The sequence below is a fragment of the Xyrauchen texanus genome, chromosome 13, assembly GCF_025860055.1.
Source record: "Xyrauchen texanus isolate HMW12.3.18 chromosome 13, RBS_HiC_50CHRs, whole genome shotgun sequence".
NCBI lineage: Eukaryota > Metazoa > Chordata > Actinopteri > Cypriniformes > Catostomidae > Xyrauchen > Xyrauchen texanus.
Genome location: NC_068288.1, coordinates 24410579 through 24424369, shown reverse-complemented (window position 1 = coordinate 24424369; position 13791 = coordinate 24410579). Strand labels below are relative to the sequence as shown.

Below are 13791 nucleotides of genomic sequence, written 5' to 3'. Positions count from 1 at the left end.
AGATATTCTTCTAGAAATCTTCATTTGTGTTCTGCTGAAGAAATTCTTAGACATCTGGGATGGCATGAGGGTGAGTAAATGATGAGAGAATTTTTAGGTGAACTATCCTTTTAATGAGGCTCAGCACAGACAATTTATTCTTCTGGACAAACAAATGTAACTTTAATGTCTCAGATTTAAACTTTTTTGCTTTCATATGAAGATCTTTTTACCATGCCATCATAGTAAATGCAACTTTATTTAAATATTGCCAAAGAACGTATTCTCACAGACGTTAAGTGGATTTCTCATGATAACAAACCCAGTGGTGGTTCTGGCTTACTTGGTGCCCTAGTCGAAATCGGACAAATTATTGCAAGACCACTACGAAGATCCTGTTTCATGGTGTAGCCTACTGTTTATCATGGTTATCTTGCATGTTTCCTCACCCTGTAGACATACAGGTCTTGGAGGGAGGGCAGGTGGGCACCAATAATCCTCTCAGCAGTCCTGACTGTACGTTGTAGTTTCCTTCTCTCTGAATTGGTGACTGAACCAAACCAGACACTTACAGATGTAAACAGGACAGACTCAATGACGGCTGAGTAGAACTAAGTCAGCAGCTCCAGTATACAATATAATAATGCATAATGAACATCCATAATCCGAATCATTTAGAGCCTTTAAGGCTGAGTAGCCTGTTGGGGCACCTTTCTCCCATCGCAATCTTGCAAGCTCTGTGCAGGGCCGGCTGGGCTGGTAGGCTACCCTATCGTGCCACACCAGAGAGCGTTGCCGCCCAAGGCACCTGTCTATATCTGTCACGAATGACGGAGAAGGGAGAGTCGGGATGAGGATCTAACTGCAGCAGGTTTTATTAACAATAACGGAAACACAAAAGAACACCAACAAAAGAAACATCCATGATGGGAAAAGGTAAATAAACACGGAAGGCAAACAAAGGGTTAACTTAACACGGAAGGTAAACACGGGGATGGCTGGAGTGAAAACGACGAAGGAAGCATGGGAACAGGCATCTACATACAACAAAGACCGACAAGGGAAAGGAGAAACAGACACGGTTAAATACACAAACACAATGAAGACTCAACGAGATACAGGTGAAAACACTGATGAGTGCAGGCAGTGACGGGGGCCGGGAATTGTGGGAAATGTATTTTAGACGCTCGGACAGTGAGACTACGGGCGGACAACAGGGAAAACGTGACATGGAATAGGAGCGGTGACGGGTGAAACGGAAAACACGGAGCAGACCAGGAAACATGACATAAAAGTGATGGGTGAAAACAGAGGACATAGGACAGACAACACCGGAACGTTACAATATCGCCTATGCCAGGATCTGCTACAAAACCACAAGACATTCAGTCAAAAAGTTTCAGCAGCATGTAACATGACATCTCTTCAGAGAGGGCATTCATGAGGAACTTTCCTTTAATTCCTCAGTCATGTTCTTTGTTTCAAGTTCCTTGAGAACAAGGTCCTGGTGGACTTAACAAGCCAGACCATTAGCTTCACCCCAGCTAACAAAAAAACGTCCCCAGAACGTCCCCTGAACGTCCACTGCGAACGTCCCCTGAACGTCCACTGCGAACGTCCCCCTGAACGTCTTCGTGTAGGGTTCTTTAAACGTTCGCAGGACGTCGTGGGGGACGTTCGCGGGACGTTCGCAGGATGTTGCTGTAATGTTTGTTCATCGGCTATTTCATACTTTACATGTAATAACTGGAACGGACGCGGACCGTTAGAACTGTGTGCTTATTTATTCTCCTTCTAGCATTCAACCCCCCGTAGTCTCGCGAGCATCGCGAGACTTGCCACAGGGCTACGGTGTCCCTTTTAGGACATACAGTCAGGATGTTACATCTCCCTTCTTAAGAATAAATGGCATTACCTAATACACACAACATTAATTCTGTGAACATAACAATTGTGCTTAATGCATATATAAGCATTCTGAAAAGTACAGTCTGTGGTCATCATTAGTGTTATTGCCGTAATGTAAACAAGTACGGGCAGCATTTAAATGACATAAGATGTGGATGTAGATAAGTCATTAGCTTTATAATCAGAAACAATGTTTTAATTTTTGTATGATTCAAGCAACTTGAAGGTGAACTAGTTGTGAAAAAAAAAGGAAGACAGAACAGGCAGTCAAACTGATTTCACAGTGTTTCAGAAGTATCAGGTAAGTAACAGGTTTGTAAACACATTTTCTTTTCCACATTTAGTAAACATTTGTAGAGCGTTGTAGAGTTTGTCCATCTTCTGTCTGGATGTGGTAGCTCCTATGTGTGTGTGCATGTTGTGTTACCGTTGCAGGTCTCCGGGAACCATCCTCTTGACGGAAACGAATAGGTGTGCCAGCAGGAAGGAGAGGCAATGGCTTGGTGCCTCTGTTGAAGTATGCTTGTTGGCGGTGTTGGCACGCCTTCCGTCTGTCTTGGATAGCTTTCTGAGGTGTTACCTTTGGCTGCAGATGCCTACTGGTCGCTGGGAGTATGGAACGTAGTCGTCGGCTCATCAGAAGCTGGGCCGGTGACTGGAGGTTGTCCACTGGGGTGTTCCTGTACTCCAGCAGAGCGAGGTAGGGGTCTGTGTTTCCAGCTTTTGCCTTGTCCAGGATGCGCTTTGTTGTCTGGACAGTCTTTTCAGCTAGGCCGTTGCTCTGTGGGTAGCGTGGACTTGTGGTGGTGTGGGTGAAATTCCACGCGTTTGCGAAATAGCGGAACTCCTCAGAGCTGTAGCATGGTCCGTTGTCACTGATGACTATCTCTGCGATGCCGTGACGGGCGAACGCAGACTTAAGTTTGGCGATTACTGCAAGTGAGGTGCAGCTCGTGAGTTGCTCCATTTCAAAAATCTACTGTAGTAGTCTACAATGATGATGAAGTTTTTGGTGTTCCATGTGAAGAGGTCTGTGCCTACCACTTGCCATGGTCTCTCGGGTATGTCATGTGACCATAGGGGTTCTTTTTGGTTAGCATCACGTCGTTCCTGGCATATATAACACTGTTCTACTATGGCTTCTATTTGTTTTCCCATTCCAGGCCAGACAAGGAGGTCTCGTGCTCTATGCTTGCTTTTCTCCACACCCATGTGTCCTGCGTGTATGCGCTGAAGCAGGTCTCCCCTGAGGCTCTGGGGAACTATGATTTTCTCACCTTTGAAGAGTATTCCATCCATTTCAGAAATTTAATCTCGGTGGTTCCAATATTCCTGGATTCGAGCGGGCATTTCCTCCTTTCGTCAGGCCATCCGTTCTGTGTGATTTTTCTGAGTGTAGCGAGCTGTGCATCTTGTGCCGTTGCATCCTTAATCTCCAGTAGCTTGCTGTCACTCACTGGAACAGTACTTATGAATGTATGTACCTGTGCTTCCATGCTTTCCATAAGGCTGCTGTCTTGGTGCTCGATGGATTTCCGGGACAGGGTGTCGGCCACTGGGATGTCCTTTCCGGGCCGGTGGATGATGTGAATGTTATATTTCTGAAGCTGTAGTATCATCCTCTGTAGCCGCGGTGGTGCTGCGGCCAGCGGTTTTCGGAGGATTGCTTCCAGGGGTTTGTGGTCAGATTCTACAATCACGCTCCGGCCATACATGTATTCGTGGAAACGCTTACAGCCGAATAAAACTGCATACAGTTCCTTTTCTATTTGGGCGTAGTTCGCTTTGGTGCTGTTGAGTGACTTGGAAGCATAGGCGATGGGTTTTCCGTCCTGGAGCATGACAGCGCCTAGGCCGCATTTTGAGGCATCTACCTGGAGTCTGAGTTCTTTTCGTGGGTCAAAGTATGCGAGCACAGGGTGATCTGTTATCAGTTTTTTAGTCTGCGTGAATGCTTTGTCGTGGTTTTTGTCCCATAAAAATTCACTGTCCTGCTTTAGCAGTTGCCGTAGTGGTGCGTTTATCTCGGAGAGGCGTGGTGCGAATCTGGCCAAGTAGTTAAACATCCCAAGGATGGTTTCCAGCTCCCCTCTGCTTGTGGGTGGCTGCATTTCTCGTATCGCTTTCACCTTCGCCGGGTCTGGCTTGACGCCTTCTCGCGAGAGCGTGTGACCGAAGTAGCTGACCTCTGATACGCATATTTGGCATTTGTCAGGATTTAGCTTTACCCCTCTTTCTCTTGTGCGCTTCAGCATGGCCCTGAGGTTGTTATCGTGTTCAAGCTTTGTCTTACCGAAAACGAGTATGTCGTCGACGATGGCAGCTACACCTGTGAGGCCTTCATATGTCTCATCAACGCGCCTTTGGAATTCGTCTTGGGCTGAGTTAATTCCGAATGGCAGCCTCAGGAACCTGTATCTGCCAAAAGGGGTATTAAATGTTGTTAACAGGGAGGACGTTGTACACAGCTTTATGGCCCAATAGCCTGATCTGGCGTCGAGGACGCTGAAGTACTAGCGCTCGGCGAGCTTTATGGTGACGTCTTCTAGAGTCGGCAAGGGGTAGTGGGGCCTTTTTATTGCCTTGTTGAGGTCTCTGGGGTCCAGGCAGACTCTCAGCTTGCCAGTCTGGGGTTTTTCGACGACTACGAGGGCGTTAACCCATTCTGTGGGCTCTGTCACTTTGCAAATTACATTGTTCTCTTCCATCTTGTCGAGCTCTTTTTTCAGTCTGTTTTGCAGAGCGATCGGTACTCTTCGTGGTGGGTATACTACTGGTGTGGCGAGTGGGTCGATATGGAGGTTGCACTCCCCTGGAAACTCTCCTATGCCCTGGAAGACGTCTGCGTATTCTTTAAGGAGGCTGTCTGTGTCTGTACATGGTTTCGCTTCTTCCTCAGCCACAGCCAGTATCAGTTTGATTAACTTGAGGTCTAGGCTAGCTCTCATCCCTAGGATGGGAGGTGCTTTGGTGTCTACTATGTAGAATTCGAGCACGATGGAGGTGTTTTTGTACTTGCACGTTAGACGACAGGTGCCCTTCACTTTCAGGAAATCACCACCATAACCGGAGATCTTTTGGGTGGTTGGTTTTATGGCGGTATCCCTAAACAGTCTTTCAAATGTGTGTACGGGAATCGCATTGGTCTGTGCACCAGTGTCAATTTTGAATTTAACTTTCTGGGTCCCGATTTCAATGTCAGCATATGCTTGTTCGTTACGTTTTCCTGTGTTTTCACTTGTAAGTCCGTCAATAAAAAGTTCTACCTGCTCATCTTCGGTGTCTTCATCCATGGTGTGAATCACTTTCCTTGTGTGTGTGCTTGTGTGCAGTTTTGACTTACAGACTTTTGCAAAGTGATTGAATTTTCTGCACTTCATGCATTGCTTTCCTTTTGCTGGACAGGCACCTTCTTTGGTGGTATGCAGGCCGCCGCATCTATCACATTCTCTTTGAGCTGTGGCGGGCACTCTCGGCCTGGCTTTGTAACTCGTGCGCGTTTGTCTGTGTTCCGGTCTTCGGGCTATGGTGTGTACCGCGTCGTTGTTGGGGTATTTATTTCCCACCATCTCTTTGAGTTGGACTTGTGCTAGCTCATGTGATCGTGCGATGTCGATGGCTTGATCTAGCGTTAGCTCCACGCCGTGGCTGAGCAGTTTCTCCCGCACTCGCGGTGAATTTGTAGCGAAAACAATGCGGTCTCGCACCATCTCGTCACTATTGGGGTATCCACAGTCCTTTACTAACAGCTTCAATTCCGTGACAAATTGTTCGAAAGTTTCCCCATCACTTTGCATTTTCTCATGGAAACGATATCTTGCATATATCGGGTTAGACTTTGGTGTGAGATACGCGGTGTACTTATCGTAGTATATTTGTAGTTTCGTCGCGTCTTCGTCTGTTAGCGTCCATGTGTTGAAAATGTCGCGCCCTTTTTCCCCGATCCATAAGAGGAGATTTGGTCCTGCATTTCTCCTGTTCGTGTTTTTCTCGTAGGGGTCCAGAGAATATTAGCTCTGCGTGCTGCCTGAAACGTCGCCACGCTTCTGGTAAGTTAGCTGACTCCCAATCCATCTTGGGTGCTGGGACGCCGAAACTATCCATGTTTCTGTCGGACGTGGGTGCTAGCCTCTACTCTGACACCATGTAATGTTTGTTCATCGGCTATTTCATACTTTACATGTAATAACTGGAACGGACGCAGACCGTTAGAACTGTGTGCTTATTTATTCTCCTTCTAGCATTCAACCCCCGTAGTCTCGCGAGCATCGCGAGACTTGCCACAGGGCTACGGTGTCCCTTTTAGGACATACAGTCAGGATGTTACAGTTGCGGGGGACGTTAGCGGGACGTCCCGCGGGACCTTCACGGGACGTTTAGAAAACTTTCGGGGACCATTACGGAACGTTCACTAGAAGTCCTTTTAACATCTTAACACCCTTTTGTGTAGCATTAGTCTGATAACACAAAATTGAACAACCAAGGAACAAACACACAACAAGGAAAAACACACAAATTCCGAATATCAGGACACAAAAATACTTTTATTTTCATAAACAAAAAAGAGCGTGTGTGTGTGTTTGCGTGTCCAGTTGGCAAGTTTCCATGTTGAAACGCGTTACTCCTCCACATCTGATTCCACCCGTAAGCTTGGAACCTAAAACAAAGTAACAAAATTTAAACCTTTAGGTTTTATCTTAAATACAGCTAGTTTTCTATAATTTAAATATTTTTAAATGGGCTACAGAGGATCATTGTGCCCTAGGCTAGAAGTGATTTTATTCAAGAACACATTGTGCGGTTATACTTTGTTTTACGGTGTCATTGACAGTGTAATTATATATTTAAGTAATATTATACATGTAGGCTACTTACTATAGAGTTAGGGTAGGATTAGGGTTTGGTTGAGGGTTAGTTGCATGTAATTATGCATAATTATGCTATTGTAAGTAGGCTACATGTAACAAGGACACTGGAAAATAAAGTGTTACCGCATCGTACCCACTGTCTGTTTGCATACACACACGACACAAGCACAGCATCATAGAGATGTATGAATTCGGGAAGTCTCCTGGTACTGAGTACAAATTCATGCCTTCATTCTGCGTGCTCTTTATACACATAAATGACCTTTTACTTGCCGATACACACCTTTTTAGTATAAAGCCTATACGCGCTTTTTTAGACTATGATAGGCTACACACTCAAAAATAAGTCATCTTCAAAAATGCTTAAAGATCATACAATGTTAACTTATTTTTTCATATATCATATTAACAATGACAACAGGTCTATATTTGTCAAGTAGCAAGACATGCTTAAATATGCAAACATTATATTTGATTAGACACATGGCAATTCACCGAATCATCTTGCTCAAACACTTTTGGAGCACCCATGCAGGTGAAAAAGACGTAGACATATACTAAATGTATTAAAAATGTACTTGAGTATGTTTTTAGTAAAATACACTTTTTGCCAGGGTTGATATTGTCCCCACCTCCTTTTAAAACATCTCGCGGCACGGATTGTAGGCTACCAATAAAAATAAATAATTGTATGTACTGCAGCCTACTGTACTGTACCATGTACGGGAGTGGGGGGATTTGGTGGTGTAAATATATTTATTCTGAAGCAATATTTTCAGATTTGACACGCTTAAATCTTCATATTTGTGATATTTACCCAAGTGTGTTATTTATTTTTATTAAGACAACTTTACGTTATTAAATGTATGTATCATCTTTCATGTCAAATTGTTACATTTGATCAATAAATTCAGTTATAATAATAAGAGGGCTGTTACCCATTACATTAAATAATTCGCACTGCAAAATTACAACTGCAATAAATAATGTTATGAGATTGATGTTTTAAATAAATGTTTGAATATACAAATAAAAAAATGCAATGCTTGAACATGAAACTAAACCGCCAATAGGTGGCGGCAAGTGACCGTCTTAATTAGTGAGTCATAATTGAGTCATTCATACAAAAGATTCCTTCAAAACGCTGAATCGTTCAGTAACTGCGCTGCTGTTGGAACTATTTTCGTCGGCAAAATAGAACAAAAACAGTTGATATTGTTTGTGTCTAAAATGTAAATAGCTTAATAATACATATTAACTACGCTACTTGATTAATGAACTATAAATTCAATGTAACATTGTCAATCGTGATATTAATATTTAGCAAAAAAGCTCCCTTTGTTGTTTTATTTATAACATATGATTGTTTAACATAACACCACTAACGTTTGATTTTTTACCTCAGTGCATTTCTTCTGTGAGTTTTGTGTGCTGTTTCACTCATTTGTTTTTATTTCTCCACGAATGTATCTCTAAGCCTCAACGCGACATTGTTACCAGAAATACACCCATTATCAACCGCTGTTTAACGTTACATTGAATGTAATAAAATCACAATCATTCTTACGTTTCGGTGCTTCCCTGGTTATTGTTTTTTTTTGTCACTAAAATTAAGTTACTCGTCCGGTAGGGCAAGTACAATAAAAGTACTTCGACCCCCCCTCCCCCCTCCCCATCGCGAGCTGCTGCGCCACCCCATAATCCCGCTGACAAGAGTGGAAGACTGCAGGCTGCACCGTCTCTGCTAATTGGTAAGTGCGTTATTCAAGTATCATTTATGAAGTACATTATAAAAGTAAACTGGTGTTGATGTCATGTTAGTCTGTTACATAATTATATAGGCTGAATCGGTGATATTTGCTTATTATTCACCAAAATATCTGAATTAAATTCACCAAAAAAAACCCTCCCCCCTGCTATTTACCTGACATCTTTGAAAGACAGATGCAATGATTAATGCATCCATGGCCAGGATATAATTATAAAATATGACATGATTTTAAAAGTTATTATTTTAAGCCTATTTGGAGAGAGAGATGTTTATAATGTGACAATATGTCAGTCATTGTGTGATAACGAAAATATAACTAGGCCTACTACTACTTGTTCTAAGCAGGTGTTGTCAGTGAACAGGCTGTAAAACTGTTGTCTAAGTTACAGACACTCATGAAAAACTGATGCTAATTATCTGGGAAACATTGTCTAACATCAGTCAAGTTGTCATTTTTGTGTCAAACAAGTTGTTTTTATAACATTAAAACAGGCGATCATGATTTATCTTGAATCTTACCCAGATACAATAGTGCTATTTTCTGATTGACTATTGTAGGGTAGAGTGAGTACAGTTGAGACACTTTTTTCGTTTTGATTTTTCACACAAAAATAGATACTGAAAAGAAGTGAATTTCCACATGACATGCCACATGACATTTCATTAGCTTGTAGACTAAGATATTATCAATCAATAATACCCATGAGTAGTTTATATTTTCCACAATTAGCTCATAAAAATAAGGTGCTTTTTGTCTCAACTTTGTCTCAACTGTACCCATATGTGGTACAGTTGAGACACCCATTTTTAATGATGTAAAGGTAAACTAATCATTCATTGCAAATATAATAAATAAAGTGAACGTTATGAACCGGACCAAATGCGGACCTAAGTAGACGTTCACAACGTCCGGGGGACGTCCCCTGTTTGCTGGGACTTTTCTTTTTTGCCAGATGGTTCTTGTTCAAATTTGTGTTATGTTTGAAAGCATTGTGCTGAAGAGAGAAGTACACATTGTTATGCCCAACACATTGTAATCCTGGTAGAATTATATGCCTAAAAACAATGCTGAAACTATTCACATACTTGGTTAAATAAACTTTATTTTGCTAAGGGACTAAATTTATATTGAAAGAGAGAAAGAAAATCTGTGGCCGCAATGAATAAAGAGCTGTTATCCTGTTATTTAGAGGACTGAGCTAATTTTCCAAATCCATTAACAGAAATAACATAAAACCAAAACATTATCCAAATAGTATCGCCTGTTTCATATACTGTATGTGTATGAGGGGTGAGCAGAGTTGTGTGATTTCAACAGGAGACACGATTTGAGTTCCATTTCAAGGCGGTCATTTCATGCTGCGTCATAATGACGCTATGGGGGTTATCTCTGTAGGTATAAAATATCTCTGAAATTCATGCCAATCACAAGAATTTTAATTGGCAGATATCGCTTTGTACTCCGCCCCTTTATTCTTCGTCATTGGGCGTATATACGGCAGGGCAGAACTAGGGGTTTGGCAGCAAAGCCATTATCTGTATCTGTATTTGTTCATATGACAAAATTATATGTATCTATTCAGATAGAAATGGGTGTGGGCGGGGCTTAAACTGGAAGTGCATTGAAACTAAATTCAACTTTTTAATTTTTAAATGTTCCTCTTACGTTTATATTTTGTATTAATAAAATATGCCTTCTGTATGCCTTTTCACAATAACAGCCTAATAATAATAATAATAATAATAATACTGATGATGATGATGATGATGATGATGATAATAGAATAATAATCATAATGACAATTGTTATTATTATTATACAATTATTACTGAATGAAATTATAATTCTTTCTTCTTACCAGATGAAGCAAAATTTGTTGGCCACATTAACTGTCGAACATTTAGTTAAATTTAGTTTCTCCTGGTATTTTTGATATTAATATCTGCAATATTAATATCGTTTGTCTGTTCATGTATAACAACATTATTCTAGAGGCAGGAGGTGTCAAGCTAAATGTGAAATGTCAAGCACACATTTTTGCAGTGAATAATAAACACAAATTCAAGCATTCAATTAAATGTAATAAATCAATATAGCCTACAAACAGGTGAAAGTCCCATATGTCTAATAGGATGTTTTTACAATAGGACACCATTATATAGTTAAATAATATTAATAATAATAATAATACAAATAATGCTACATTTTAGTGATGTGCGGATCGATACTAAAGTATCGATATTTACGATCCCAACGTCTCCTGCTCTAGTAAAAGATCGATATTTAAACTCAGTAATTTGGAGTGAGTGTTTATGTTATCATAAGTAACTTGCTGTCAGCAGAAAAGTCTAATTATATCCGGTTAGGGGAAGGAACTACTTCTCCTTCCGCCGGTCGGTCAGTTGTGTGTGCACTGCGGCTCTGTGACGGAGCCGGCCGCTGCAGCTTTAATTTCCCGCTACGAAGACTGTGTGTGCAGACTGCAAACAGAGTGACTATGGCTGACCGCAAAAGGAGTCATGTCTGGCTGTATTTTAGCTGTACAGACAGCAGTGACGCTATGTGTGATGTGTGTGGAAAGACAGTGAAATACAGTGGTAACACTACAAACCTCGCTAAACATTTGAGGTTAAATCATAAGAGTGAATATGATGATATAATGAAGCAGCGGTCTGAGGAGGAGGTCCAGGGTGAGAAGACGCAAGGTGCTAGGGCAAGACAGACTTCAATCAGTGAGTCATTTGGCGCAGCGCAGAAGTTATCCAGGTACAGAGAGATAGCGTGATAGTCACATTATCACTGACTGTGGGAAAGTTATTCACGTCTGTTAAGGCTTTAGTTTTTTAATGTTAAAGAGTTCCCTGAATCCCAGCATTTTTACAACAAGCTAACAGAAAGCAGTTTGTTCAAATAGAAAATACTAGTGAAACATGAAGTAAGCTATCCTAATGAAATAAATGCAACAATGAGTAGCTTTCCGAGATCAGTGCTAAGAGTGTATTGAGAGAGGCTGCATATAGCCCATATTTAAAACTAATAGAATTTTTAGAGGGATCTCTTTCATCCCCCTGGCCAGCATACTGTACAACAACTCATGGCAGGGAGGACAATAGACAAAATAACAATTTCTACCTCCTTCTGTACTCTTTACTTCCATCTACACTCCATTTGCACTGCTTACTGTGACTAAACCTATATTAAAAATCAAATTAACTTATAACATAGTAATGTATGTATGTTTCATATGTTACTGGATACTTAGATAGATCTATCTATCTATCTATCTTTAGCATACAGTGCAGTGCAGTGCAGTGTGGCTCCATCAGTCAGTTTGCCCTGTGTATCTGTGTTGTTTGTAGATGATTCTCCAAGAGCAGCAGCACTCACAAGGAGCCTGGGAGAGATGATTGTGAGGGACCTCCAGCCTATGTCTGTAGTAGAAGATGAGGGATTCCAGGCATTTGTAAAAGCTCTTGACCCAAGATACAAACTCCCTAGCAGAAAGAAAATGACTGAAACATATCTTGTTAATATGTTTGATGAGTGCAAAGACAAAGTAAGAGCAACTTTGCAAAATGCTCCAAGTGTTGTACTTACCACTGATATGTGGACTTCAGTGTCCACAGAGGCGTACTTGACTGTCACATGTCATGTAATTGAGAATTGGCAAACTAAAGATTTTGTTTTGGAAATGGCGATTTTCCATGGACAGCATACTGCTGATAATATCAGCTCAGAACTTAAACGAATAACAGATGAATGGGGCCTAACTGATAAGGTGATGGCAGTTGTGACAGACAACGGGGCAAATATGGTGGCTGCAGTACACAAGGCTGGGTGGAGGCATTATCCTTGTTTTGCCCACACTCTGAATTTAGTTGTAAAGGACAGTCTAAAAGCTGTCCCTGAAGTGGTGCCGATCCTGGGAAAATGCAGCGCAATTGTGTCATTTTTTCACCATAGCACTAAGGCCACAGAGAAGCTTAGGGCTGTTCAACAGCAGATGCAAATAGCAGAACATAAGTTGATCCAGTCTGTACAAACCCGCTGGAATTCAGTTTTCTACATGCTGGACAGGCTGCATGAACAACATGAAGCTGTGACCACAGTCCTCTGTCTTCTAGGCAGGAGTGAATTGTGCATTAATGTGGGAGAATTATCACTCATCACTCAAACTGTTGATGCACTGAGGCCCTTTGAGGAAATGACAAGGGAGGTATCATCAGAAAAATATGTTTCAGTCTCCAAAGTGATTCCACTCGTGTCTCTTCTCCAAAGAGCCTGTAAGCATCAGGGCAGCTCCGTTGCCACACAGCTGGCACAGCAATGCCAGCGTAGATTTGCAGGCATTGAGACCAATCACTCTCTAGCTGCTAGTACATTTCTGGATGCTAGGTTTAAACACCTTGGATTTCAGGACAAAAACAATGCTGAGGGAATGAAAAACGACTTTCCTCTGAGCTGAAGGAAGTCTACCAGACAGTAGAGTCCACTCCCACTCCAACTCCAAGCTCTGCATTGGCACCTACTTCTAGCCCTGCCTCAGTGCCTAGCTCCCAGAGTCCTGAACTTGCCTCAGACTCAGCTGCAACAAAAGTAGGGTTATGGGCAGATTTTGACACGCAAGTTGCGTCTTCCCAACATCACCGGTCAGCTACCACAGACGTAATAATTGAAATGCGTCATTACTCAGAGGAAAAACTGATTCCCAGAGACAAGGAGGATCCACTTGTTTGGTGGCAAGAGCATCATCAAACTTTCCCAGGCTTAAGCAAACTTGCTGTAAAGTACTTGGGAATTGTTGCTACTTCTGTACCTGCAGAGCAGATGTTTTCAAAGGCAGGGGAGGTAGTGAGCAAAAAACGGAACAGACTCAAGGGGAAAACTGTAAACATGCTCTTATTCCTAAACAAAAACCTGTGAATAAGGACAGTTTTCAGAACAGGCTCAGGTTTAACATTTTCAGGGGAGCCTAATTTACTTTTTTGTAAACATTGTTTTGTAAAAAAAAAATTGAGGTAGGCTACTGATTTTCAAGGGTGCCTGATTTACATGTGTTGTAAAGAACAGCATTTATTTTGTGACAAGGTTAAGAGACACATTTTTTTTTAGTTGTGTGTAATTTTCAACCTGTTTCAAGTCTCTGAGATTTTCTTTATAATTAAATAATATGAGAGCAGTTTATTGTCTTGTCATTATGCAGCTATAATTTGGAATTGGTAAGCCTACAGCCTACTTTTTTACTTTACTTAAAACTAGTTGTC

General features: G+C 41.6%; 1 protein-coding gene across 1 annotated transcript; it reads left to right on the top strand.

Annotated features, from left to right (window-relative positions):
• Positions 1-11024: 11024 nt before the first annotated feature.
• On the top strand, positions 11025-12992 carry LOC127653745 (E3 SUMO-protein ligase ZBED1-like). Its single transcript, XM_052140528.1, has 2 exons — positions 11025-11217; positions 11887-12992. Exons 1-2 carry the CDS (start codon positions 11025-11027, stop codon positions 12990-12992), a joined length of 1299 nt encoding a protein of 432 aa, XP_051996488.1.
• Positions 12993-13791: the final 799 nt, after the last annotated feature.

Bases quoted from the DNA above. Each gene is read 5' to 3' on its own strand.
- LOC127653745 (XM_052140528.1), top strand. From the start codon at position 11,025: ATGGCTGACCGCAAAAGGAGTCATGTCTGGCTGTATTTTAGCTGTACA. The intron at 11,218-11,886 runs GTGAGAAGACGC...TGTTGTTTGTAG, and splicing joins GTCTGAGGAGGAGGTCCAGG to ATGATTCTCCAAGAGCAGCA.